This window comes from Sciurus carolinensis, chromosome 3 (genome assembly GCF_902686445.1).
Source record: "Sciurus carolinensis chromosome 3, mSciCar1.2, whole genome shotgun sequence".
In the NCBI taxonomy this organism is placed as follows: Eukaryota; Metazoa; Chordata; class Mammalia; order Rodentia; family Sciuridae; genus Sciurus; species Sciurus carolinensis.
Genome location: NC_062215.1, coordinates 22,513,800 through 22,541,495, shown reverse-complemented (window position 1 = coordinate 22,541,495; position 27,696 = coordinate 22,513,800). Strand labels below are relative to the sequence as shown.

General features: G+C 35.4%; 1 protein-coding gene across 1 annotated transcript in view; it reads right to left on the bottom strand.

The window, feature by feature from the left end:
- Nucleotides 1-24,039, bottom strand: part of Ikzf3 (IKAROS family zinc finger 3) — an 83,578-nt gene extending 59,539 nt beyond the window's left edge. Inside the window, exon 1 of the mRNA XM_047546858.1 lies at nt 23,804-24,039. Within this exon, the coding sequence (XP_047402814.1) occupies nt 23,804-23,810 (7 nt within the window). The 5' untranslated portion in view covers nt 23,811-24,039. The remainder of the gene's footprint in view (nt 1-23,803) is intronic.
- Nucleotides 24,040-27,696: the final 3,657 nt, after the last annotated feature.

Here is a 27,696-nt window from a genome sequence, read left to right as displayed (position 1 = left end):
TTTTCTTTGGAAGTATCTGTTCAAGTCTCTTGCTCATTTTTATTAGTATTTATTTTTATAGGAGTTATCTGCATTTAACCAATACCAATCCTTTGTCAGATATATGATTTGGTACTATTTTCTTCTGTTCTGTGAATTGCTTATTCATTATTTTAATGGTATTTTTTTTTCCTGGTGTTGGGAATCAAACCCAGGGCCTCAGAAATGCTTGGCAAGCACTCACCACAGCCCCAACTCCCTTAATAGCATCTTTTGATATTCAGAAGTCTGAAATTTTGAAGTCTAATGTATCCATTTTAAAGTGGATATTGCTTTCTGTTTCTTGCTTAAGAAAACTCTGTTATCTCAAACTTATGAGTTTGATAAGCTTATTTTCTTCTATAAGCATCATAGTTTGGGCTTCACATTTTTTTCTCCATTGGATTGCTTTGATGCCTTTGTCAAAAATCAAGTGAGTTTAAGAGTATAGGTGTATTTCATAGCTCTTTATTGTGATCCAGTGATGTACTGTCATTATACCAGTGCCATGATGTCTTGATGTTTTAAAGTAGTTATAAAGAAGTCAGGTAGTAAAAATCCTCCAATTGTGTTTTCCTTTTTAAAATTGCTTTAGCTTTGTTAAGTCCTTTGCATTCCCATATAAATTTTAAAATAAGATAATTTGCTCACTTAAAAATATTAGAGGCATTATGATTGGAATTGAACTGTATCTAAAGATCAGTTTGAGTTTTAATAATATTGAATCTTTTAATGCATCAACATGATACCAGTTATTTAGGGCTTATTTTTCTTCTGCAATATTTTGATTTTCATATAACAGTCTTGCATATCTTTTGTTAAAGTTATTCCTAAATACTATGTATTTTATGATACTATTTTAAATCATATTTAAAAATTTTATTTTCCAATTGTTTTCAGGTAGTATATAAAAATATAATGGTTTTTGTCTAATGATCTCATATGCTAATATCTTACTAAATTAACTTAGTTTTAGTGGTCATTTGGTATCTTCAATATAAATAATCAGTTTTACATCTTCCTTTCCAATTTTTACATATTTAATTTCTTCTCTAGCATTATTGCATTGGCTAGAACTCTTAGCAAAATTGAATAGAAGTGATAAGAGGGGTCATCCTTTCCCTGTTTCCAATTTTATGGAGGAAATGTTCAGTATTTCATCATAAATTATAATTTTAACTGTAAGTTTTGCAGAGCTCAAGAAGTTCCCATCTAAATTTGCTAAGAGGGCTTTTTGTTTTGTCTTTATAATGAACAAATATTGAAATTTGTCAAATACTTTTTCTGAAGCTATTAATATGTTTTTTCCACATCTATTCTGTCAATTTGAATGAATTACAAACCCTGATATAAACTCCTGGGATTACATCCTTTGTACTCTGGGACAAACCCCTGACACAGTTTCTGCTTTGTGTATTAGCCTATTAAGGACTTATTAACAGTTTACTAAGGATTTATGCATTATATTCATGAATGACTTGGACTTGTAATTTTATTTCTTTAAGGTGTTCATTACATTTTGGTATCAGAATTTTTTTATCATTCTCTCCTCCTTTATTTTATGAAAGAGTTGTATAAGATTTATTTCCTCCTTAAATATTTGGTAAAATTTAACTGTTTAATTGTGATACCATTTGGGCCTGGAGTTTTTGTTTTGTTTAATGTTTTTTTTAGTTATAGACGAACACAATATCTTTATTTTATTTATTTATTTTTATGTGGTGCTGAGGATCCAGCCTAGTGCTTCACCACTGAGCCACAACCCCAGTCCTAGGTGTTGAATTTTCTTTTTTTATTTTATTTTATTTATTTTCTTTTTTCTTTTTTCTTTTTCTTTTTTTTTTTAAGACAGGATCTTGCTAAATCTGCCAACTCTAGCCTTGAACCTCCTGCCTCCACCTCCCAAGTAACTGATATAACAAGTCTGGAAAACCATACCCACCTGGAGTTTTCTTTTGATAATAATTTCAATTTCTTGAATTGTACAAATCAATTCATATTTTTAAATGCCATTTTGCATTAGTTTCAGCAAGTTTTATTTTTCAAAGAATTTATCTTCTTGCCTAAATTGTCAAATTTATTTGTATAAGATTGTGACATTTCCTTGTTATCCTTTTAATATCTGTAAGATTTGTAGTTATGTTTTCTTTTTCATTTTTGACATTAATAATTTGTAGTCTCTTTTCCTTGTTAGTGTAGCTAGAAGTTTCTCAAATTTTTTAAAAATCTCTTCTAAGAATCAATTTCTGAGTCAGTTAATTTTCTGGGTATTTTTGTTGTTGTTGTTGATTTCTTTTTTTTGTCAACATCCATAATACCTTTATATTTAGGAATGACTCACTTTTAATTTCTTCTTTCATAGTTATTATTTTCTTCCTTCTACTTACTTTGGGCTTAATTTACCCTTCAGTCATTTAACTATGATACAATTAAGTATATTTTTATTTGCATTTATTCTGGGTTCACTGAACTTCTTAAATCTATAAAGTTAGGTTTTTCATCAAATTTGAGAAATTATCAATCATTAGTTCTTCTAGTACTTTTTCTGCTCATCCTTTCACTCCTTTCCTTCTATAACTTCAGTGAATGTATATTAGATCTTTTCATATTTTTCCACACTTCATTCCCCCACCAGTGTTTTTTGTTTTTCAGTTTGAATAATTTCTATTACTATAGCTTCAATTTCACTTATTCTTTCTTCTGTCATTTTAATTTGCTGTTAAAGCTATATGATGAATTTTCGGATACTGTAATTTTAATTCTATAATTTTTGTTATAGTTTTTCTTCTGAGATTTCCTATTTGTTAATTCATTATAAACACATTTTCCTTTACATCTTTGAATATTACTGCCATTTCCATATGTATGTCATCATGAGGTCACTCATCATTGAATTCCTTCTCTATAGAGGAAGGGTCACATTTTCCTGCTTCTTCATATGACCTAATAATTTTGGATCATATCCTGGATATTATGATATGTTATAGAAATTCTGAATTCTTTTATGTTCCTCTGAACTGTATAGGAGTTTTGCTTTTTTTTTTTTTTTTTTTCTTTTCTTTCATGTGTGTGTGTCAGTAATGAAGATTGAACCTAAGGACATTCTACCAGTGAGCTAAATCCCCAGTCCTGTTTATTTTTTATTTTGAGACAGGGTTCTCACTAAGTTGCCCAGGCTGGCTTCAAATTTGTGATCCTCTTACCTCAGCATCCAGAGTCACTGGGATTACAAGTATGCACTACATTGCCTGTTTTGGGAGTTTTTATTTGTTTGTTTTACTTTTCTCAGCATGTGGTTAAGTTGCCTGGTATCAAACTCAAATTCTGTCTCATCTATGGTAAGTGGCAGTTAGGGTGACCAAATGTCCCATTATACCAGTATTGAGTTCTCCATAATATAGAACTGTGATAGTCTTGAGGCAACTGGGAAGAGTTGGTCACTTGCAGAAACATTAATTTCTATTTAGTCATTCTAGCCTCAAATGGGCTACTTAAAGTGTGACCCTACAAATATGTAGTTCCAAGATCAGTCAGATAATTCATATACAAAAAAGTCCTATCTAGCTTTCTCCATTTCAGAATTCCCCCCTCACTTCTCAATGTTGTGGTTGCCAGTTTAAGCCAGTAAGACTGTAGATTTTCTATCCAGTTTTAGTCACCCAGTCTTCAGAGCAGACTGCTGAAGATGGTCAGCATGAAGAGGGTGTCCCTGTAGGGTGGGCAGTCTGAATAAGTCAGAGAGGGTTTCCACATGGGGGGACAGACAGCAAGGTATGTCAAAGCCCCAGTGGGGTAACAGGGCCTTCAGGCAGGGGAACTGCCTGATTTGTAGTGCTGGAGTCTGAGAAGGGTGGAGAGAATATCCAACTTAAGGGACAGCCTACCATGGAGTATCAGAAGACGAGTACAGGAAGGACATCTGTGCAGCCAGTCTGGTGTGGGGTTTTAGGAACTAAACAGACTGAGCTGGGTACCTACTTCCAAGGGTGATGACTAGCAGCATGAAGCCCAAATGGAGTGAAGAGAACTTCCATGTATGGAAGTGCTCCAATGAGAAGTGTCAGACTTTGGGTGGGGTGAAGAGGGTATTCATAGTTTAGAGTTAGTCTTGCATGTGGATGTCATAGCCAAAACAGTGTCCACAGAGTGGTGGTCATGGTGTGAGATATCAGACCCAAATTAGACAAGAAGAGCACAGGTACTGAGGAGATGGTAGTAGCAATGGATGATGTGCTGTATAAAGGCAGATGGGTCAAACATAATACAAACAGGTTGTTCCCTTTGTCAGAGAAAAAAGTTACAAATGTTGAAAACTGTAGTACTATACTGGAGTTTGCAGTATTGGCATAAAGAGATATAAAATATAGATATAAATGTATGTATATGCATATACATCAATACAGTCCCTCACCCTGTTCCCTGGGAGCACCTGAGAGCAGTGACACACTCCTACAGCTTCTAACACCCATATACTTTTTCAAATATTTTAGTTGTAGATGGACACAATACCTTTATTTTCTTTATTTATTTTTATGTGGCGCTAAGGATCAAACCCAGTCCCTCACATGTGCAAGGTAAGCACTTTATCCCAGTCCCCAGATACTAACTTTTAAATATCATTCTTAAGGAAGCCAGGCTCCTTGGAGAAATGGTTAGTTCCAGGGAGTTCCAGGGTTGGGGCATAGAAAGTACAAGATGAATATAACATTTTTCTGTGCCAGAAAACAAGGAGGAGTTCACGGAATGAAGAAAATATCTTAGGAGTCTATATAAGTCATCATGAAAAGGTTTCTACTGGCCAAATCTGGGATAAGGGAGCACTAAAATCATTATAATAGTATTGGGTTACAATCCATTGAAAAAAATGAATTCATGAGTCCATTCTAATATGAATAAGTAGGTGAAAAAATTGAAAGCCTGATGACAAATGGGACATTTATATAGTTTCAGAGTTCTTGTCCCCCACCCAAATGCCTATTAATTACAAAAGTAAAAGAGTAATAATATAATGGAGAAGACTGGTTGACAAGACTAACTGAGCGAAGTTACATGAGATCGTCTAATAATGGGACAAATGAAAATGATATGCTGCCTGATGACGAGCAGAACAGAGTTACATTTGTGATATTCCTGCCACATGAATCAAGCCATGAGGAAACAGACAAACTCCAATCAAGAGAGAGTTTACACAGCAACTGACCTGTAATCCTCAAGTGTCAAGGTCACGAAAGATTGAGGAACAGTTCCAGGTTGAAGGATAGCAAAGAGATATGCCAACCAATACAATGTGTGATTCTGAACTGAACCGTCTTGCAGTATGGAACATTACAGGAACAACCGGAGAAGACTGGGTAGGGTTGAGGATTGAATGACAGTAATGCATCAGTGTTGATTTCCTGGGTTTGATGGTTTTACTGTGGTTATGCAGGAGAAGACAGAGCATATACTCTCAAGTATTTGCAAGTGATAGGGATCATGTCAGCAAATTACTCTCAAAATTTCCGGAAAAAAATACGTGTTTTTTTTTTTTTTTTGTACTAATCTGCAACTTTTCTGTAAGTCTGATAGTGTTTTTAAGTTGAAAAAAGCTAACTGTGAAACTTTCAACTGCACACTGAAAGGATTCTTAACAGGAAAACAAAGAAAGAAAGAAAGAAAACTAGTTCAAAGGTTTCACACGAGCAACCGTCATGTGGGAACATCTTTTGGTTAAACATAGCAAGACAGCTTTTGAGATGAGGACCTACAGGCAACAAGGTACTGGTCTTTTGAACCTTTTAAACTGACAATGACATTTAAATAGCTCTCAATAATATTTTTTAAGTGCCCTGTGTGTACTGTAAATAACACCAGAAGGAACAGAGTACAGATTCTAAGAGAAAAAAGAGATTCTGACTAGCTTTACATTCATAACTTCAAAGAGATATTGAAACTCTCTAAATCAGGCCACATAAATGTCCTTCTTGGGTATTGAAAAACACTTAAAATACATGGACAAAATAGACTGAGGTCCATTTCCCCCTTTAAAGGTCTTTATAAGAACACGAAGCTCATCCAAAGACAGTAGTGGATAGATGGTGAAGGAATTCCCAAATGAAGGCAAGAAACTTGTTGAACATTCTTAAGGACTGTTGAATATTCTTAATTTTTAATTCATTGTGAAATTTCCTTGAACTTAACCCAAAAATCAAAAACCCACAAAATATTTCCATTTGATGGGGTCTACTGGGGTCTTTTTAATGTGTAGGCAATCAGCATAGTTTTAAAATATTTTCCAAAAGAATACTCTAGAAAGCTCAAGTAGAAAGGATCCTCATATTCACAAAGAAGATTACATTGTGGATGGAGAGAAAGTAGGATGATTGCTATCGGTATGGAATTTTTTGGGGGGGTGTAATGAAAATGTTCCAAAATTATTTGTTAGTGATGACTGTAAAATCTGTGAATGTTAAGATTCGTTGAATTGTATACTTTAAATGAGTGAATTGTATAGTATGTGAGTTATATCTCAATAAAACTGTCACAAAACAAACAACAAGGGGATGGGATTGTAGCTCAGTGATAGAGTGCTTGCTTAGCATGTGTGAGGCACTAGGTTCAATTCTCAGCACCACATATAAATAAATGAATAAAATAAAGATCTATCAACATCTTAAAAATATTTAAAACAAACAACAGGATCCTTATAGAGCTTCTAATAGAAATAAAGTTTCCAGGACCAATGTTTATACATATTTGGTACACGTGGGTTAATTTTGTTGAAATACAAATCTCATTGATCTTCTACATTTCTCCTATTACCTAAACAGGTAAAGCATGTTCCTGCCTTTGCCATTTACCTTTCCCTCTGGCTATAATGCTCTCCCCCATTCCAGTGCCCGACAACAACAACCAAGTCACTTCTCTGTTCAAACAGGTGTCTGCTCAAAAGTCACATTATCCAACCAACTTTACCATACTATCCTCTACCCTAGACATCCTATCCTAAAGTCATCCTTCTCTGCCCCTCTCTTTCCCCTTACCTTATTTTAAAATTTCTTAATTATCACTTTATTTTGAGACAGGTTCTCACACATTTGTCCAGACTGGCCTTGAACCTGCAATCCTCTTGCCTCAGACTCCTGAGTCACTGGAATCATAGGCCTATACTACAATGCCTGACCATTGTTTATTTTTCAATGTCTTTCCCTGCTAGAATGTAAATTCCCTGTGAACAGAGATGTTGTCTGTTATAACTATATCTTCAGCCCTCAAAAGAGTGCCCACTCATGATGGGCACTCAATAACATCTGTTATATGAATGCATGATTTTTTACATCTTTACTGTGATCCCTGTGAATGCTCTGGATCAAGGTTTGGCAAACTATGGCTTGCACCTGTTTTTGTACATCCTGTGAACTAAGAATGGTTTTTATATTTTTAAATGGTTTAAAATAATCAGAAAAATGTATAGTTCATGATACTTGAATATTACGTGAAATTTCAATTTCAGTGTCCATCAAAAAGTTTTATTGAAACACAGCCAAAGTCATTCATTTTCATACTGTCTGTAGCTGTTTTTGTACAACAGCAGAGTTGAGTAGTTGAAACAGAGGCTATGTAACCTGCAAAGCCTGAAATATTGACTATTTTGGTCCTGTACAGAAAAAATATGCAGAGTCCTGCTCTAAATTTGTTACTACTAATAATACCATACTGTCCAGTACAGTAGCCATTAGCTACATGTGCCTATTTAAGTTTAATTTTAAATTGACTTAAATTTAAAATTTGATGTTTCAGTCTCACCAGTCACATTTCAAGCACTCAGCAGAACTCCAATGGGCACTGAACAATATAGTACCTATAAACAACTTTTCTATCACCACACAAAGTTCTTCTGAACAGCACTGCTCTAAATTCTGGAACTTCTTGATGCTGCTTGGGAAACCACTGCAAAGTTACTTAAAACAAACATTTAAAACTCTGAGTCATTGCAGCATGATTCACAAGAGTCAAGATATGGAATTATCCTAAGCATCCATCATTGAATAAATGGATAAAGAAAATGTGGTAATATACACAAAGGAGTACTATTCAGCCTTGCTGGGGATGTGGCTCAGTGGTAGGGGGCTTGCTTGCCTAGCATGCATAAAGCCCTGGGTTCCATCCCAGCACCATCAAAAAGACTCTATTAGAATTAATAAATAAATGCAGTAAGGTCTTGGGAATACTATTCAGTCTTAAAAAGGAAATTCTGTCAATTGTGACAACATGGATAAACCCAGAGGACATTATGTTAAGTGAAATAAGCCAGACACAGGTAAATACTGCATGATCAAACTCATAGAAAAAGAGTGGTGGTTTCCAGAGGCTGGGGAGTGGGTAAAGATAGGGAGATGTTGGACAAAGATATAGTTTCAGTTTGACTGAAGGAATAAATTGTTGAGACCTATTGTATAGCAGGTAACTACAGTTAATAATATATTAGAAATGCTAAGAGAGTAAATTTCAAATGTTTCATAATAAAAATAAGGAGGTGAAGTAATGATATGCCAATTATCTTGATTTAATCATACCACATTGTATACATGTGTTGAAACAACATACTGTACCCCACAGATGTATAAAATTCTAATCTGCCAAATATAATACTAATAAAAACAAGCTAGAAACTAGAAAGTTAAAAAAAAAAAAAAAAAAAAAAAAGCTAACAATTCTGGATAGAGCCAAAAGAAGAAAATCAAACTACGTGTAAAAGTTAAATATCAAACAAAACATCAAAAAACTATACTGGAAACAGCTTAACAATGACCATTTTCTATTCTTAATTCCAAAACCCTGCAATTGAAGTTTTCAGGAAAAAGTTGTGATTTTTCATTAACATAGTAACCAAAGAAATAAAGCATTTAGACAACACCTTTCATACCAAGCACTTTACAAACTTCACTGATTTAAAAGTTAATGTGCAGGCTGGGAATGTAGCTCAGTGGTAGAGCACTTGCCTAGCATGTTATGAAGCCCTGGATTCATTCCCAAGGAAAGAAAGGAAAAGGGAGGGGAAACGAGGGAGGGAGAAAGAAGGGAAAGAAAAAAACAGAAAGATTGGTTGGCTGATATGGCAATCTACCACACGATGCCAAACGTGGATAAAATATTTTCAAATGTACTTACATGTATGTGTATGAGTATATACCTAACATCATGTTTTCATCAGAACTTTTTGGTATTATTAGATATAACCATTTCTTACCTCATTTAAAAGACAAAATTGGGCCAGATGTGGTGGTGCATGCCTGTAATCCCAGTGGCTCAGGCGACTGAGGCAGGAGGATTGCACGTTAAAAACCAGACTCAGCAAAAGCAAGGCACTAAGTAACTCAGTGAGACCCTGTCTCTAAATAGAATTCAAAATAGGGCTGGGATATGGCTCAGTGGTCGAGTGCCCCAGGGTTCCATTCCCAGTACCAAAAAAAAAAAAAAAAAAAAAAAAAAGAAAGAAAAAAGTAAAAGCCAAAATTGTAATACAGCAGATTATAAATCCTAGTTAACACTCATTCATAAAATATCATTTACCTTTCTGCCCTTCTCATGATAGTATTTAAAGTCTACTTAAACCATAAGTATTTTCCATTAATACTTCACCTCCTTGTAAAGGACATAATTATTCTATTATTGAGATAGGTGACAAACACATTGGATAGTAAATGTTAAAAGTTATTTATTGGGGCTGGGGTTGTGGCTCAATGGTAGAGCACTTGCCTCAAATGTGTGAGGCACTGGGTTTGATTCTCAGCACCACATATAAATAAATGAATAAAATAAAGGTCCATCAACAACTAAAAAATATTTTTTAAAAAAGCTATTTATTTCATAGCATTCTACTATTATTAGCTATTCCTAGCTGTACTAGGGATCTCAAATTGGTTTCTATTAGTATTGAAAACAAGCCTTTGTCACATTCTTACTGACAGATGAAATTTCAAATTTGTTTTCATTCCTTCACATTCTCTTTTAACTGATAGAGATACCATCTAAAATTTTCACTTGTTAGAAATTTAAAGATGCCAGAGATTCTAACATTTCATGTGCTACAGAATTAAAAGAGACGATTTGCAAATAAAATTTAAACTTGGAACCAGCAGTAGACCAGTTGAGATTTTGTCAAAGCTCACATGTGAATGTTTTACTCTTAGCTCTAGTATAAATTATCTATTAATAAAATCAAATATTTACATTAGCAGCAACATTTGCAACCACATTTTTACTCAAGTAGTTACAAATTTGCCTTTATTTCTGATACTATTAAATAACAATTATTATAAATATTAGTTAACAAAATTCTCTTTGCTTCAGAAATCATATTTCTACTCACTGGTCTGTTTTCCCCATAGACTCTAAAGGAAAGCAAAAGACAAATTTCAGAGAGAATCCTGTACTGAATTTGCCAGTTGCAGGCAGTGCTCAAGCCTGACAGGTGCCAGGAAGCTATCTCTAAATGCTGATTTTTCCTTTTTATCTTCACAACAGTAAACTGAGACCCTTATCTCAAGGTCTCTTTTTAAAAAAGAGTTTCTCTAATCTAAAACGTCCACTTTTGTTTCTTCACTAAACATTTGGAAACTGAGGCACTGACAAGTATGTTTTCACTATTGCAATATTAATACCTGGGACTACAAAAACGGCAGAAGAGAGTCAGCTACCATTTCTGAAAAGCCCTTTGCCTGTTCTCTTTATCACCAACACATACCATCATTCCTGGAATTCTAATACCATAAGAACAGCTATGCAAGATGAAAATTGATCCTTATAACTGATGACATCAGAATATTAGAATTGGAATGCATATCTTAACTAGTTTTCCACTCCTTCTCCTGCCACCTCATGCTTACATTTCCTTTAATATTCTCCTACTATACAACTTCTGCTTAGACATTTCCAATACAGAAGTTATTCTTTTCCATTTCAGGGCAACGCAAGAGTATTTTTTTTTTTAAAGTTCTTTAAATGTAGCTGAACTCAATTTCCTGAAATGTCCACTTCAGGACCTAGTTCAGCTTTCTGGAAACACATAAGATATTACTAAAAAAAAAAAAAAAAAGATATTACTGATGCCAGTATTACTCTCGGCTCCCTAACCATATTGAGGGTTTTCTTTTGAACATGTTTTTGTTTGCATGTGGTCCTTCAAAAACATGGCACTGGGTTGGGGATATAGCTCAGTTGATAGAGTACTTGCCTCACATGTACAAGACCCTGGGTTCAATCCCCAGCACCACAAAAAACAAAAAACTTGTCATCAAGTACTCAACCCAGTAGTGCAATGAGTTTTTTTTTTTATCTCATAGCATTGCTAAAAGAAAACCAAATGTAATGGCATTTATTATTTCCCATTTTTAAGAAAAGATCCAAGACACACAGAATGACCAAATTTTTAAAAAAGGGTAAAATCAAGTAATTGTATAGGAATGGAATTCCTCTCTTGAGTTTCATTGTTGCAGAGAATATAATTATGTTTTAAAAGCCTTCCTACACAAATTGTAGGTCTTAGAAAATCAAAACTGAAGAGATTTTAGGTTCAATTAATTTCAAATATCTCAGTTGACTAATTTTGTGTATTACTGTTGATTGAAGGGAAAAGAAGATTTTTTTTTTTTAAATGAAGAGCATGGCTTACAGTGAGAGTAATCTCTCCAGCCACAAAAATACTTCCTTCCCTACTTCCCTGGACTAAGGTAAAACATTAAGAAACATTAACATTATTTGTCTAAGGGCACCAGGTCAAACAGCCCACATTAGCATTTCTGTTCTTCCTACCCTACCCTTGTATAAAAAGCATTCCATTTTCCCCTGGATTAAGTGTCTAATGAGGAAATTATAGACTGTAAAGCATAGATGAATTGTTGTCAACTATAGCTAAAACAACAAATTCAATATCTAGTGTTATTTTCCTTGAGAAATCAGTTACACTAAAGTTGTAAAATTGTTATTTGTGTGTGTGTGTGTGTGTGTGTGTGTGTGTAAAATAAATCATGTAGAGAGAAAAGGAAGAATGGATATTTCATGTCAGTGCTACTTAAAAGAAAATGTGCTAAAATGACTGAATCCATCAAATTCAAATTGAGACTTTATTTTACAACTTTAAAATGCCTAGTATTTGTTATAAAATAATTAGGGTCAAAATAGAATTTGTAATTTAAAGTATGTAATTGACCTAAATGTGAAAATTTAAACAATCAAATTTCTAGAGGAATACCTAAGAGGATATTTTCATGGTCTTAGGGAAGGCAAAGATTTCTTAAACAGGACATAAAAGCACTTAATCACAAAAGAAAGACAATTGATAAATTAGTCATTAAAATTTGGAATTCTATTCATCAAGTAGACTAATAAACAAGTCATAGACTGGGTGAAAATACTTTCAATACAAATCTGACAAAGTATATGTCTCCAAAATGGTTTTTTTTGTTTTTTTGCTTTTTTTGGTGGTCAGGATCGAACCCAGGGCCTTGTGCTTGCAAGGCAAGCACTCTACCGACTGAGTTATCTCCCCAGTCTTCCAAAATGTTTTTAAAATGCTTACAAAATCAGAAAGAAAAGAGAAAATCAATTAAAACAACAACAACAAAAAAAAACTGAAATAACCAGGAAAGAATATATCCAAATGGCCAATAAACATAGGAAAGATACTTAATGTCTTTACTCATCAGAAAATGCAAATTAAAATCACAAGGAAATACTACTACACACCCATCACAATGGTTAAAATTTAAAAGACTGACAATAGTAAGTGTTGACAAGATGTGGAACATATGAAACACTCAGACATTGACAGTGTAGGGAAAGTGGTCCAACCACTTTGGAAACTACAGCAATATGTATCAAAGTTGAACATACACCTATATTTTGACCCAGAAATGCTAGTCCTAGATATAGATTCAAGAGGCATGAATGTATATGTTCACCAAAAGACACATATAAGAATGTTCGTAACATAGCTAACTACTAGAAACAATCAAATGTTCAACAGCAGATGAATAAATAAACTGTGGTACATTCATATTATTCAATGACAATACAGATGCATCTCAAAATATGTTAAGGAAAAGAAGCCAGATGTTGGAAAAAAAATCACAACTTGTCTAATTCCATTTATGTGGAATTCAAGAACAGGAAAACTAATCTATGATGACAGAAGTCAAGTGTTTAATTGGGGACAAAAGGAGATATTAATAATAAATAGACACAAGGAATCCTTCCGGAGGGATGGTCCATACCTTATTCTGGAAGGTTGTATATAAGTTAAAAACAATCAAACTATATATGCTAAGACATATACTTTATAGTATATGTTATTTCTTAATTTAAAAAAATTTATCAAGCACAAACTGTCATCAGGCATCTAATATCCTAAATCTTAGAGATGCAATTGTAGCAATATCTTCCCACTGTGAGGAAGAGTTCCTAATGGATCTATCATAGAATCTTTACTATATCTATACTAATCACCCACTGAATGGGCTCCATGTAGCTTAAAAATTCTCATTTTTAAGGACCGTGACTTATATGCTATGATTTGATAGGTTTGAGTTTCTCCCAAGGGTATGTGTGTTGGAAACTTGGTGCTCAAGGAAGTGGTACTGGGAGATGGTGGAACCTAGTAGAAGGTCCTTGGGTGATCAAGGGCACTGTCCTGAAAAAGGGATTAAAGAAGTTCTCGTGCAAGTCCCAGGTAGCTCTATCCACACCCTCTGTCCCACTTTTGGTAGTTCTGGAGGGAGGATTATACAAGCAGCAAGTCTGGCCTCTCCCTCTTTTCTGCTTCCTGATTTGAGATGTGTTCACTTGCTCTGTCATGCACTCCTAACATGATGTGATACCACCTACCATCTCCCCAGAGGTTTAACCAATGGGGCTGCATAATCTTGAACTTTAAACCTCCAAACTGTGTGCTAAATAAACCTCTTTTCTTCACAAAGTAGATTATGTATTTCATTATAGTAACACAAAATTGATTTACATGTGTTGTGTGACAATTAAACGTAAAGATATTTTCAGTGATAGTTAATTCCAGAATCTCCCTGAGAACTGGGATTTCAAAATTTGTTTTTATTTTACTCTTTTTTTCCCTAATACACTTAGGCTACAGATTATATGTATACCACTTATCTATAGAAAACAAAAATAAATAAACAAACAAAAAAACCTCTTTATCCACATTTCCCTCCAGCAGCAGCCCCAATAATTTCTTCACCTTGTAGCTAAGTTTCTGGGGGGGAAGAAACAGTCTGTTATCAACATTTCTACTTCCTGTATTCCTATTTCTGTTTTAACCACTTTGATTTGGTTTCTTAACCATCTCTCCACAGAAACCATTTTTGTTAAGGTCACTACAAAGTCTTATGTGACCAAAACCAGTCCACACTTTTGGTCCTCATCCTGCTTAATTTCTCAGTCACGTTCAACATAACTGAGCATTCACTTCTTAATGAGTATCCTATCTTTAATCCGGTTACACCACACTCCCCTGGTTTTCCTCCTGTCTCACTGGTTGCTTTCTCTTTTGCTGCCCTGCCTCCTCTACATGACCAAATGTGGAATTTCTTAGGGCTCTATCTTGAGCCCCCTTCTTTAAGTACACTCTCTTTTCAAGTGATTCCACATTCATTCTCTTGGCTTTAAATATCATTTATGTGCTGAGGATGACCAAATTCCCATATCTAGTCTCTCTCCTTTAGAAGTCACTAACTCTTCCCTCTACCATTAGTTCCCATATTAGTGTTCTTTTTACTTCCTTCATAGAACTTAGAAAAATTTTATGTGTCTATCTTCCTTACCTAACTAAATTCCACTAGGACTAATAGTTTTTCATCACTGCATTTCCTATATTTTGCATACATGGCACAAAAAAAAGGCATTCAATAAATTTTTAAATAAAGAATGTGGTGCTGATGATACAGCCCATCTCGTAGGGAACTTGCCTAGCATGCAGAAGGACCGGGGTTTGAATCCCCAGCACCAATGGATGGAAAAAAATAAAATAAAAATAAAGAAAAAAAGAATGCATAAAGCTTTCTGACCTTTTGAATTACATTGTGTAATAAATGTTGTATTACAAAATTAGCCAAAATTAAATATTTTAAAGCTTTCATTGTTCAACTACCTTTAAAAATACAAACAATAAAAAAAATACACTAAATCTACATAAAGATGATCCATCACTGATGCAACATGTGCTTAGTGTCAATAGGTTTCACTGATCTGTGCAAACCCTGGGCAATGCTTGTCAAACTTTAATGTGCACAAAAATTCCCTAGGGATTTTTTTTTAATGCAGATCCTGATTCAGTAAGTCTTGCCTGAGTTTCTACATTTGTAACAATTGTTAGGGTTACGACTGATGCTCATGCTGCTGTCCACAGGCCATATTTAGATTAGCAAGGCTCTAAAAAATACCCTCAAAGGACTTCTGCACTAAACTGAATATTTGCTGAACCCTAATTTTGTGTCTAGTATTATGCAAGGTGGTTTCATACATATTATCTTACTTAAATGGTGACTGGCCTCTTGTGGTATAGGAAACTCTTATTTACCCAAAAGAGTGGTTCTCAATCTTACCAAGACCTACTGCCCTCGTTTAGACAACAGTATCTTATAATATCTTTTACTAATGTGAATTAAATATTGCCTATCAACACGTCCATTTTCTTTTTTAAAAAATAAGGCCCCAATTGTAAACATGAAATGAATGAAAATCAAATAATAATAAAACATATAATCTATATTTCAAAATATAAATTTACCAGCACAATTATTTTAGAAGGCAGAATAAGAAGACAGTCGAATGTATTTGTTGAGTCACTGTGAATGAAACACCCAAATGCAGAAGGATACAAAAGTAGCATCAACAGTAGTAAAAGTATTGGTTCTGGCTGGGCATGGTCCACTGGTAATCCCAGGGACTTGAGAAGCTGAGGAAGGAGTATTGCAAGTTTGAGTTCAGCCTCAGCAACTTAAGAAGGCCTTAAACAACTTAGCAAGACCCTTTCTCAAAATAAAATAATAAAAAGGGTTGGAGATGTAGTTCAGTGAAAATGGACTCTAGGTTTCAATCCCCATTACCAAAAATAATAATAATAAAAATTATTAATAGAGTATTGGTTCTGAACCAAACAAAAAAGTCACCCTCCCTCAATTTACCCAGTAGTTGAAATCCTAAACAAATTAGAGTGAACTAAAACCATGCAAAAATACTTCATGTTTAGGGGTTGGGGGTGTGGCTCAATGGTAGATTGCTTGCTGGCATGCATGAGGACCTAGGTTTGATCCCCAGAACTACAAAAGAAAAAAGACTTCATGTTTAAACAAAAATGGAGTAAGAGTCTAGTAGTCATCAGACTCAAAATGTCACAAAGTGTCAACAAAGGAACAAAATCTTCCTAGAAGAAGGGGTGGCTTTCTAAAGGAGATGGCATTTGGGATGGTCCATTATCAACAAGTGAAGATTTAAATTGACTATTAACATTGGGAAGCCAGGAGATTAGATAGGTTTGGAGTGGAAATTAGTTCATTTTTGTACTTTTTAAAATGGAAAAACAGGATTAGAAAAATGCAGTCAGTGTTCAGGGAACAGTAACCACTTTAGAATAACACTGAGGACAGGGGATTCAGTTGGAAAGGTTTGTGAAGGCTACACTGTGGAGCATCTTAAATGCCCAAGAAATACATTTTAAGAAATACTTAAAATGGGTTTTGAGTAGGGGATTAACTTGATATTTATGTAGATCATTCTGGCACCAATACTCAAATCAAGAGAGGCAAGCTGAGATAAGGTTACCAGTGAGCGACAGGGGGCATGCAATGGTCCGAATCAGCAGTTTCCAAGATGTGTTCGTTCTGTGGAACTCTGGGATTCCAGAGGGCCACCAGAGGTGCTGATCTTTGGCAGAGGAAATGCAAGCCTCACAGTAGTCTCTTGCTTCCTCCCCCCCTCTCTCATCTGGAGCACCACACATGGCATCTGTCCCACATAAGAATCTGGTATAAGAGGGTGTTTCTTTGTTAAAAACAAGGTTTTTTTGTTTTGTTTTGTTTTTGTGTCTAATTCTTGTTGAACTATGATGGTCTCAAGGCCATCATCCAATCAACAAGTGTCATGGAATAGAGTAGAAGCCATAAGATCTATAGGCACTAGATGATTTTTTAATATCAACTTGTTCAATCATTATTTGTCCTACTATATAGATTATATCTCCCTCCCCAAATAAGATTTAGAATTTCTGTTTAGGTTTGGGGCAATTAGGACATTATGCCACTGATTTTTTCAATGGTGATCCAAATTCCTTTCAATGAAATGTGCATGCCAAGCAATTGGCTTGGTACAGTTAGAAGCTATGTATTTGCTTGTGCATTTTTGTTTCCTAATTCTACTAATTTGAGTTTTATATACATTATCCCACTTAAATCTTTATAGAAGGTATAACATTTACAAATTGTCAAGTATTATTATGTTCTTTCAGGGTGATTCACAAAGAGTCAAAAACTGGTTACATTCGTAAGTGCCAAGGGTCTATTTTATAGTAAATTCTTGTTTGTCAAGTTTACTTGTCAATATTACTTCTATAATGCATGAAAAATGTTAAAATGCTATCTCTTCTTAATTCTTTCATCTACTCACAAAAATATTATCATTCATTCTGGGAGATTTTGCTTTAGAGTAGCAAGCAGAAGTGTGTTGGTTAGGATGGTTCATAAATCCTTTTGCTAAAATGGCTTGGAAACCAAAAGAAGTATAGAACCAGTACTTCACAGCAGTACCTACAGTACCAAAATGGAGCTAGGATGTTTCTTGTAACAGAAGAAGTTGTTTAGCTCTAGGGTCCAGAGGTTTAACTTCATTCAGTCATGCATTCTATTGAACTTGTTGAATCGTAGTCATGCTGGCTCCCAGAGGCTATTTAGTAGGAAAGTGACTGTTTTGATACTAGGAGTTTTAAACCTTTATAAAAGAGGCATTGTTTTTTCAAATGAAATCTTAAATGGATTTACCATATATAAAACAGATAAAGGGTTGTCTTAGTAATGTATAATAATAATTCCAAATATGTAATAACTATTAAAAAGTCAAGCCATGAGAACAAGAAGACTTTTAATAAACAAAACTAAAAACTTTTGAGTTGTGGATGAAAACTGCAGATTTATCCAACAGTTTCAGGGATGGGGTATAGCTCAGCATCAGAGTACTTGCCTAGCATCATGAGGCCCTAAGTTCAATCCCCAGCACCACACAAAAAGGTTTAGGTTTATCCGTCAGTTTCAACACATTTATCAGTTCTGTATTTTGTCTTATTTGCCAATATGGAACAAATTGAAGATGCACACATGTAAAAACTATTACCATTTAAAAGTGCTTCACCTGGGTTGGGGTTGTAGAGCAGTGGTAGAGCTCTTGCCTAGCATGTGTGAGGCACTGGATTCAATTCTCAGCACTGCATATAAACAAATAAAATAAAGGTCCATTGACAACTTAAAAAAATATTTTTCTTAAAAAAGTGCTTCACCTTCTTATTTCAGGATTCTTCTGTGTGTGTGCTACTGGGGATCAAACCTGGGGCCTCACACATGCTGGGCTTGTGCTCTGAAACTAAGCTATATCCCAGGCCCAGAATAATTTTTAATTAAATAATTCTCAAACATGTGGAAAATAAAGTAAGCAAACTTTGAAAGTGGAATCACTGAAGATATTTAATATTCATAATTCTGAATGAATACTGAAGATAAATATTTAAAAGATCTATAATATATAATCAGGATGTTCTTGTTTGTTATACTGATAACAAAAGCATGTTCTAAGCACCTGAATTGAGCCTTTATTAGACACTAGATTATTATGTACAGGGAATAAGAGAATTAGTAGTATTCTTAGTTAAATTATCTTATGTGAGCAAATAAATACAAGAGAGAAGAGATCAGTAAGAATCCACAATCTTACTCAAGTCACATTTATAAAATTTTACTCTTTCCAGAGATGGTAAAAAAAAAGTTCCATTTTGAGGTCGGGGGATAAATTTATATATTGATAATTTTCAATGCATTAAAATTTGGAATGTTGGGGCTGGGGTTGTAGAGTGTTTGCCTAGCGTGCATGAGGCACTGGGTTCAATTCTCAACACCACATATAAATAAATAAAATAAAGGTCCATTGACAACTAAAAATTTTTTTTTAAAAATTTGGAATGTCATGTGAAAATCAAATGAAAATTTAAATCAAGTTAGGCTCTGAAGCATATTTGTGAGACTGGCTACCCTGTATACAAGCATATAATCAACTATTAAGGAGTGTAAGAAGTTAAGGTCAACTGATTCTTAATTGCAGAAATAAAGGCAAATGACAGCAAAAAGGATTAGTTGTTAAATATTATCAAAATTGATTTATTTTAGTTTTCAGACTGGAAGAAATTAATTTCCATTAGTTATGATGTAATTCATATCTATAAACAATGTTTATAGGTTGGTAAGGGTAATATTTTATTCATTTCCACAGATTCTGTATGTCTACTTTGACAAAAAATTATTCTGATGTACCAAATAGTCTGGTAAAGTGATAATCTCTCAAATAGACATCACTTCTCATATGAACTGCTATTGCTGTGACAGAAAACTCAAATGAAACAAGTTTTTCTCAACAACTTTAAAAATCTAAGGCCTAGGGTTGTAGCTCAGTAGAAGAGCACTTGCCTAACATGTGTGAGGCACTGGGTTTGAGTCTTAGCACCACATATAAACAAAATAAAGTCCATCAATAACTAAGAAATATTTTTAAAAGGAATCTAAACATTTGTTGTGAAAAAAATGGCTTACTGTGGAAATTGCAATATATCACTGAAATAAAAATGTATCAACATTTTTAGACAAATCCAAAAGCTACAAGGCACTGTTTTGTTTTGTTTTGTTTTCTAGAGCAGAACCAATACTGGATTAGAAAACGATGGTAGTATTTATCATATTGGATTTAGCCAAATCCAGTCTCTTCTGCTAGGACTTCAATAGCACCTCTGACAAGTTAACCAGCAAAATTAACCTGTTTCAATGTCACTATACATTGAGTAATCCTTATCTGAAGTGTTTGGGACCTGAAATGTTTTAGATTTTGGATTTTTCATCTTGGAATATAACACATACATAATGAGATATCCTAGGGATGAGACCCAAATCTAAACATGAAATTCATTTATGTTTCATATATACTTATACACATAGCCTAACTTTAGTTTTACATAACATTTTAAGTGCTCTGGCATTTTTACTTCAACAAGTCACATGAGGTTAGGGGTAAATTTTCCACTTGGGGCATCATGTCAGCACTCAAAAAGTTTCAGATTTTATGCTGGGTGTAGTGGTGCATGCCTATAATCCCAGCAATTCAGGAAGCTGATACAAGAGGATCACAAGTTCAAAGCCAGCCTCAGCACCTTAACAAGGCCCTAAGCAACTTAGTGAGACCCTGTCTCAAAATAAAAATAAAAAGGACTGGGGACATGGCTCAGTGGATAAGCACCCCTGGGTTTAATTCCTAGTCCCCTCACAAAAAGTTTCAGATTTTGGATTAGAGATGCTCAATTGGTATTTAAAAAGTATCACTTCCAGTGATGCTGATTTTGTGGCACTATCTACATCTTACTAATTTATTTTAATGAACTAATATGTGATCCTTAAATCTTCTTATATAAAGTTAATAGTTGATATTTGGTTTTAAGTGACAATCTAGCAAAAAAAATCAATAACAATTTTGTTGTTTAAACTTTGTACAGTTATATCATTTAAGTACTGTAAAAAATTACTTGAGTATGTAACAAAGAATCTCTAGCACTAATATCCTACTCACAAAAAATTGTTTAAATAAAATGCATCATGATTAACATAATGAAAATTATTTTTCAGCATTATTTTTCCTAATTGAATGCAACAAACTCTGAGGGGCCTGCTATGAACCAGCAACTGCCCCTGGCATTTAGCATACAAAAATAAAAGAGTCTCTGCCCTCCAGACTGTTTAAGTCAATAAATAATTTTAATACAATGTGGTAGAAGTAGACACAGAAGGGACAGGCTCTTAACCTAGGTGGAGGGAGACAGGGACTGGATAGGGGTTATCACCAGAAGGTATAGGGGGAAGTCATCCTAAGAAGAACATCAAAGCTATCAATCATTACCTACAAGAAACCTACCAATCATTACCTGTGAAAGTCATTTTGTGGACCACCTCATTTCCCAATCATACTAAATAGAAGAGATTATAATGCAAATAATAAAATTTAGAGATACATAAAGAGTCTTTGGATAGAAAATATTTAGGGTCATCCCAGCACCCAAAAAAAAAAAAAAAAAAAGAAAAGAAAAGAAAAGAAAATATTTAGGGTCACATATTGTGAGAAAAGAAAAAGGTTATCAAGTTTGGCTTATTATATGCATTAACTCTTCATTTTTACATGACAAGATTTCTATTTCAAAAGCTTATTTCATCCAATATCTTCAAACATGAAAAGTCTCAATAAAAATAAACGTCTGAGAGCTGGGGATATAGCTCAGTTGGTAGAGTGCTTGCCTAGTAAGCACAAGGCCATGGGTTTGATCCCCAGCACCACAAAAAAATAATAAATAAATAAATGTCCATTAGTGAAGGGAAATATAAATGAATGAAGAACTATTTTTTATATTGAAAGGATGGACAATACAGTCTTACACTTTACAACAGACAACAGTATATTGATTTGACCCCCAAATTAAGCAAAAAATAAAGGTAATCCATAAAATAATCTACTTTCTTACATTGCCAAGAAAGGTATGTGCTGTAGGTCAAAAATGCTATTCTTAGATTGAACCCAAACTATCAAAATGATAATAAAAATATTTTAAATGTCAAAAACAAAACCCAGATTAGTCAATCTTGCATGACTATAATGAATTAGATGCTTTACTACATCAACTACTCTGTCCTCAGGGACATGATGTTCATCATATCTTATTTTTTCCTTTAAATGTTTAAGTTTTTGCATTAAGCATACTATACACCATATATCTCTATGGACCAATAAATTTAATCTAAAGTCATCTAAACTCATAACCTTCTAAAATCACTGATCTATATTCTCTCTTTCACTTACAGTCTATATATCCTGAATTAAATTTTATACAAGTTTTCATCCCTTTCCTCTTCGTAGTCTCTTTTTTCGGGATTACCTAAAAGTATGTTAGGACACCAATATCCTAAAACACACCATGTAGTTTAATTTCTTTATTTCACATTGAATAAATGAATTCAGTAATAACGTTTATAGAGAAATACTCCAGTTTCTATGGATTTACACCAATTTCATACATTATTCTTGATAAGTGATATTATTAAAACTAGGAAAAAATAATGGTGGAATATTGATTTATAACTTCACAAAAACAAATTAATTACTTGCAGTAATTAAAGTATTTGCGCTTTTGAAAATTATTTTTCCCATAATATACAGCAACCCAAGTTTTTTTTTTTTTCCTGTTCTTGGCCAATAAAACATTTATGCTGAAAATTACACTTCATAAACCATTACTGAAATGTTCAAAGTGCGAAACGTTTTAAGTAATTTTCTAAACCCTGATAATCAAAAAAGTAAAAACATAAGGAAATTTTCACAAAACATTTGAAGCATTATTCAATAATGGTCATTTAAAAGTTCCTATTTAATAAATAATAATGTTCATTGAATTATATCATTTGGCATTTTATTTAGAAAAATGAAATGTTTATGTGGACCAAGGCAGTAAAAAAAATGTTGTAAGCAAATCCATGTAGAAATTGAGGATTTAGGACTGTATTATTACACTTAATCATATAGTGAAACAAAAGCCTTACCATATTTATCTGTGTCCCAAAGTATTTAATCATATTTTCATAACTTCACATGCTCTAGAACTAAAACTGCCAAAGATCAAGGTTCATTGTCAATAAGAGATACTTCAATTATTGTGAAGAAAAATATGCTCATATCTACCAAAAAAAAAAAAAACAAAACTTTCAAGTAGTTGTGTCAGTATTACACTTTTAAACAATGTTTTTTAAATTCTCATTTTCTAAATACCGCCTCTTCTTCCCAGTTGAGACACATCTGCCATTTTCAAACTTTTGATGAAAAGACTATTGAAGATTCTACAATAGCAGTGTAGTTTGTTACCCCATGAAAATACTTTTTTTTTTTTTTTTTTAGAAGAAAGGATATTTTTATGACTTCCAAGTTAATTCAAATGAAACTCTTAATGTGAACCTGAATTGTGCTTTGGGGGAAATAAGAGTTCATTAGAAGACAGAATTCCAAAGAAACTGCAAGTGGCAACAACTTTAAAATGGACCTTTCCCATATGATGGCATTGACTCTTAGAAGAAAAAAGTAGTCACTTTATTCAGAACAAATCACTCCGACCAGCCTAATTCCAATGGATGCTGTGATCCCAAACATCCCAAAGCACTGTTCTACCCCAGGTTTGTTGCTAATTCAGGAATGACCCATAAATACTCTTCCTCTGCAGACTTCGCTCCGCGACCCCTCATGTCTGACAACCCATAAGAAACAAATGCGGAGAAGTTATAACGTTTTAAAGTTGGGGGAGGGAATGTATGAGAACCTACATGATCTGCCCTCTGAAATACTTCGCATTTACTTTTGACAAAAAAATAACTAGAGGCAAAACCGAGATTCAGAAGGAACTCTGCCGCGTGTACTGGCAGAGCTCCTCAAAGACCCTTCAAGAAAAGTGCTGGAGGCTCACCTTCCATGTCGCCGCCGGGCTCCGCAGGTCTGGAGCCGCCGCTCTGGCTGCCCTGCCGCTCCACGTGCTCCTGCCGTCGCCAGGACGCAGCGCGCAGCTGGCGGGAGATTCCCGACTCGGGGAGTCCCCGGGATCTGGCCGCCGCGTCGGCGCAGATTGAAGGGGCCCCCCGGAGCCAGCGACCCGGTGGTGAGCGGGGTTACAGCGGCGCTGGCTGGCGGCGGCTTTAAAGGACGCTCATGCTCACCGCCGAGCGCCGCAGGTTTCGGCACCTTCAGCCGGTTTTGAACCTCAAACCCGAGGAACCCAGATAGTATGGAAGGGATGCGTCAATGAATTGTCTCAGAACGTCTATTTTGAAGGATAACGGATGAGAGAGTAATGTCACATAGAGAGGGTGTCTGCATTGCTTTCTCAGCCAGCTCAAGTTCACAGAGGTGTGTCTTAAATGGAAAGACCTAAATTTATTTATTTATTTTTGTCTAACTGCAGAGACCATAGCCTTGAAAACCAATCACTGAGAACTCACTTCATGGAAGGTACTCATTGTGGGGTTTTTTCCTTCCTCAGTTTTTTACTTCATTTGATAAAAGTGCTTGTCCAAGTTTTCAGATCGTTCAAAAGTACTTTAGGACTTTTATCCACTAAACTTTTTTTAATTTGGGAGAGCAATTATTTCATTTTTGTTTTCCCTTCTGGGAACTAGTTGCTTTGTTTGCCACAACTCATAAAATACAACTCTCTTTATGCATGTTTATTTTCTACTACCCCGTCTCCTCCTAAATAGTACATTTACAAATATACATATATAATGTATTAGAAAACTAAGTAAAGAAAGTGGAGAGAGGAGGGATGAGATAGTAAAACTGACTGAAAGATGTTAGTTCACGGTCAGTATTTTCCCCAACATCCTCCCCTCTTTATAGATGTAAAGCATATATCTGATTGGAGGGAGAAGAAAAGGGAAGTTCCCTTTTACCTTTTCCTCTTCCTTAGAGAGTAGTAATGCATTCCACTGTTGCATATTAAGAACGTTGTTATGGAAGATAATAAAAGTTTTAAAATAAAAGGTAACCTTATCTCACACAAGATCTTAAGGGACATAATTTAGGTGAGACCTTCCAATGATGCCCAATGTGTTGAGCGGACAGTATACAAACGATTCCACTGCCATCCTTGTTAGAAAATCATATTGTTGGTGTGTACAAATATATTTGATACTTAAAGTTGAGGACTTTTACATCAGCCAACCATATCAAAAGAAACTGTTTAGGAGTTAAAACATACACACTGTATGCTTATGAAGTTTAAATAACACCTTGGTATATAGGTGATCTGTGCTATTTATATTTTTTAAATTTTTTAAACTGTCTAACTTGTACTTGCTTTAGGATCACAATACCACAGTAGCATCTCTACAGCTATGAGTTGGGAGAACTCCAACAGTTCCTGCAGAACTCCAGGATAATATCAATTTCAGAGAAATACCCTAAACACTAGGTTTAATTTTAGTACTGAAAGGGGAAATCTGTTGTTTGTTAGTTTCTAAAAGCAAAAAATAGAACATCAAAAGTAGTAGAAGAGGAACTATAAACTTTCACAGGGATGGTGTGAGGATGAATCCTTATTTGGTTATTAAAAAGTTACAAAGAAACTTCTATTATCTGCCATAACAACTAACAATGGACTGCATGGCTACTCTGTAAATATTTAGTTAAGTATTGAGTATTTTAGACTCTACAGTGATATCTTAAAGGATAAAAAAATGAATAAAATAATTTATGTAGCTACTACATCCTCAAGGTGGAGTATAAATCCCACTCTAAGTGTAGCCTGCACATAGTGTCTTCCTTCCAAAAATTACTGGAAGGGGAAAGGGAGTAACTTTTTAATGGAAAAACCTGACAAAACCCTACCTTTGCCAGGCATTCAAGGTTAACATCAACAGTTGAAAGACAGGTTGACAGTATGTACTCTTGATAAGATGTAATGAGAATGTCACATAATTTTACCTTGGAGGTCTTCCTTTCAGAACCCCACAGTTCTAGACTAATAACAAGAAAAACATCAGATAATTTCCAACCGAAGCTTTCTAAAAAATACTTGATCACTTAAGGCCAGGTCAAGATCATCAAAAACAAGAAAAGTCTGAGACACTGTCACAACCAAGGGGACATGACAATTAAATTTAGTGTAAGAAACTGAATGGACCCCTGGAGCAGAAAAACTAAGGTGAAAACTACCAAAATCTGAATAAAGTATGGACTTCATTTAATAGTAATGTATTGATTTACTAATTGTGTGAAACATACCATACTAATGGAAGATGTCAAATAACAGGAAAAACTGGGCGAGGATACATGAGAATTCTACACGGTCTTTGCAATTTTTCTGTAAATGGAAAACCTCTAAAATAAATTTATTTAAAGAGTGGATGGGTACTTTGAATAGACAACTACTACACTATTGATGAAGACTCATCTCATCAGAGCCAAAATGTATTGCATGGGTGTCACAAGGATCAATTACTTTATGGTAAGTGGGAAGTCAGTAAAACACCGTAGATATATAATGTTTGATTAAAACTGGAATGACAAACTTACAGGGAATCGGAGACCAAATAAATGTGTCTTCATCATCACCACCTTAAAAAAGGGAACAGTTGAGACTAAACCATGAATCTAGACACTGGCAACTGACATTGGGTGGATCTGACTCATTGAATCACATTTCACGGTTTAGTCTATGTAGGCAAAATTAACAGTGACTAAAAATGAGATTACTGACAAAGGTTGCTCCCGGACCATCTGAGATAGTCCAAATACTGACTCGGCTCTAGGGAAATAAAACTGAAAACTCTTGGTCTCAACCAAAATAACCAATCTGCACCCTGTCTGAACCTTGGGCTCTCTACCTACCAGCCTACTCAAAACCACTACTGAGGGTGGTGTCCCGCTGCTAAGAAATAGACAACACACAGGACCTTTCAGGATGCCAACCAAGAAGGCAAGGAGGAACCATGGAAGATGCGAGCACCATCTGTGGTGGGGCGAGTGGTATTGACTTATCATCCATCCCCCGGGGGAAAAGCGTGGCTTGGGCTCTTGCCTTTCAATCGGGCCCATTTTCTACAGTTACTCCTAAATTAATGCGCAGGAGGCAGAGGGGGTGTTCTCCACACCATCTCCTACTTGAAGCTCAAATTGAAGTCCATGTTCCTACACATGGAAAGGCCTGGAGGCGCCTTGGTGCGCTGGTATGGTTCTTCAAGGTTTTGGTTTTGTGGGCAGAAAACAGGTAAAAATTGGAAGTGAGTTTGAAAGAGACTGGGCACCCAGTTTCAAACGCAGTTCCTGAGGAAAAGGGCATAGGAAATTCCCCACGCGGGCCACTGTGCTTTCCTGTGAGGAGGAAATTCTCACTAGCGTCTCCCTTCCTCCAGCCCTCATGTGATGGTCCCTGGGCCCACGGTGGGTTCTCTTGGAGAACAGCTCAGTCCTTTGACTAAGAAAATCCCCAGCACGCAAAAGTTTTGAGTTCGTTTTCCTCGCTGTCTCCTTTGCTTAGGCACCGCTCACAGATCTGGGCCGCCGAGAGCGCGGGAAAATGGCGCCGACGCGAGGCGCGAAGGACCGCATGACCGCGGCCGCGCGTGCGCCAGGGGCGGGGCGCTCTCCTCCCGCACTCGCCCCGCCCCGCCCTGCGCACGCGATCGGAGCACGCACGCGCCTTCCGGCGGGACCGCCCCCGCGGTCGCGACGGACGGGTAGAGTCCTCGACCCCGGCGGTTTGCTCCGCTGTGTCGGGGAGCGATGGGAAGGTACTGGGCAGGGCCAGAGGTAGGAAGGAGCCCAGCTGTCGACGCCTCCCGCCACGTTAGCCCCTGAGCCGTG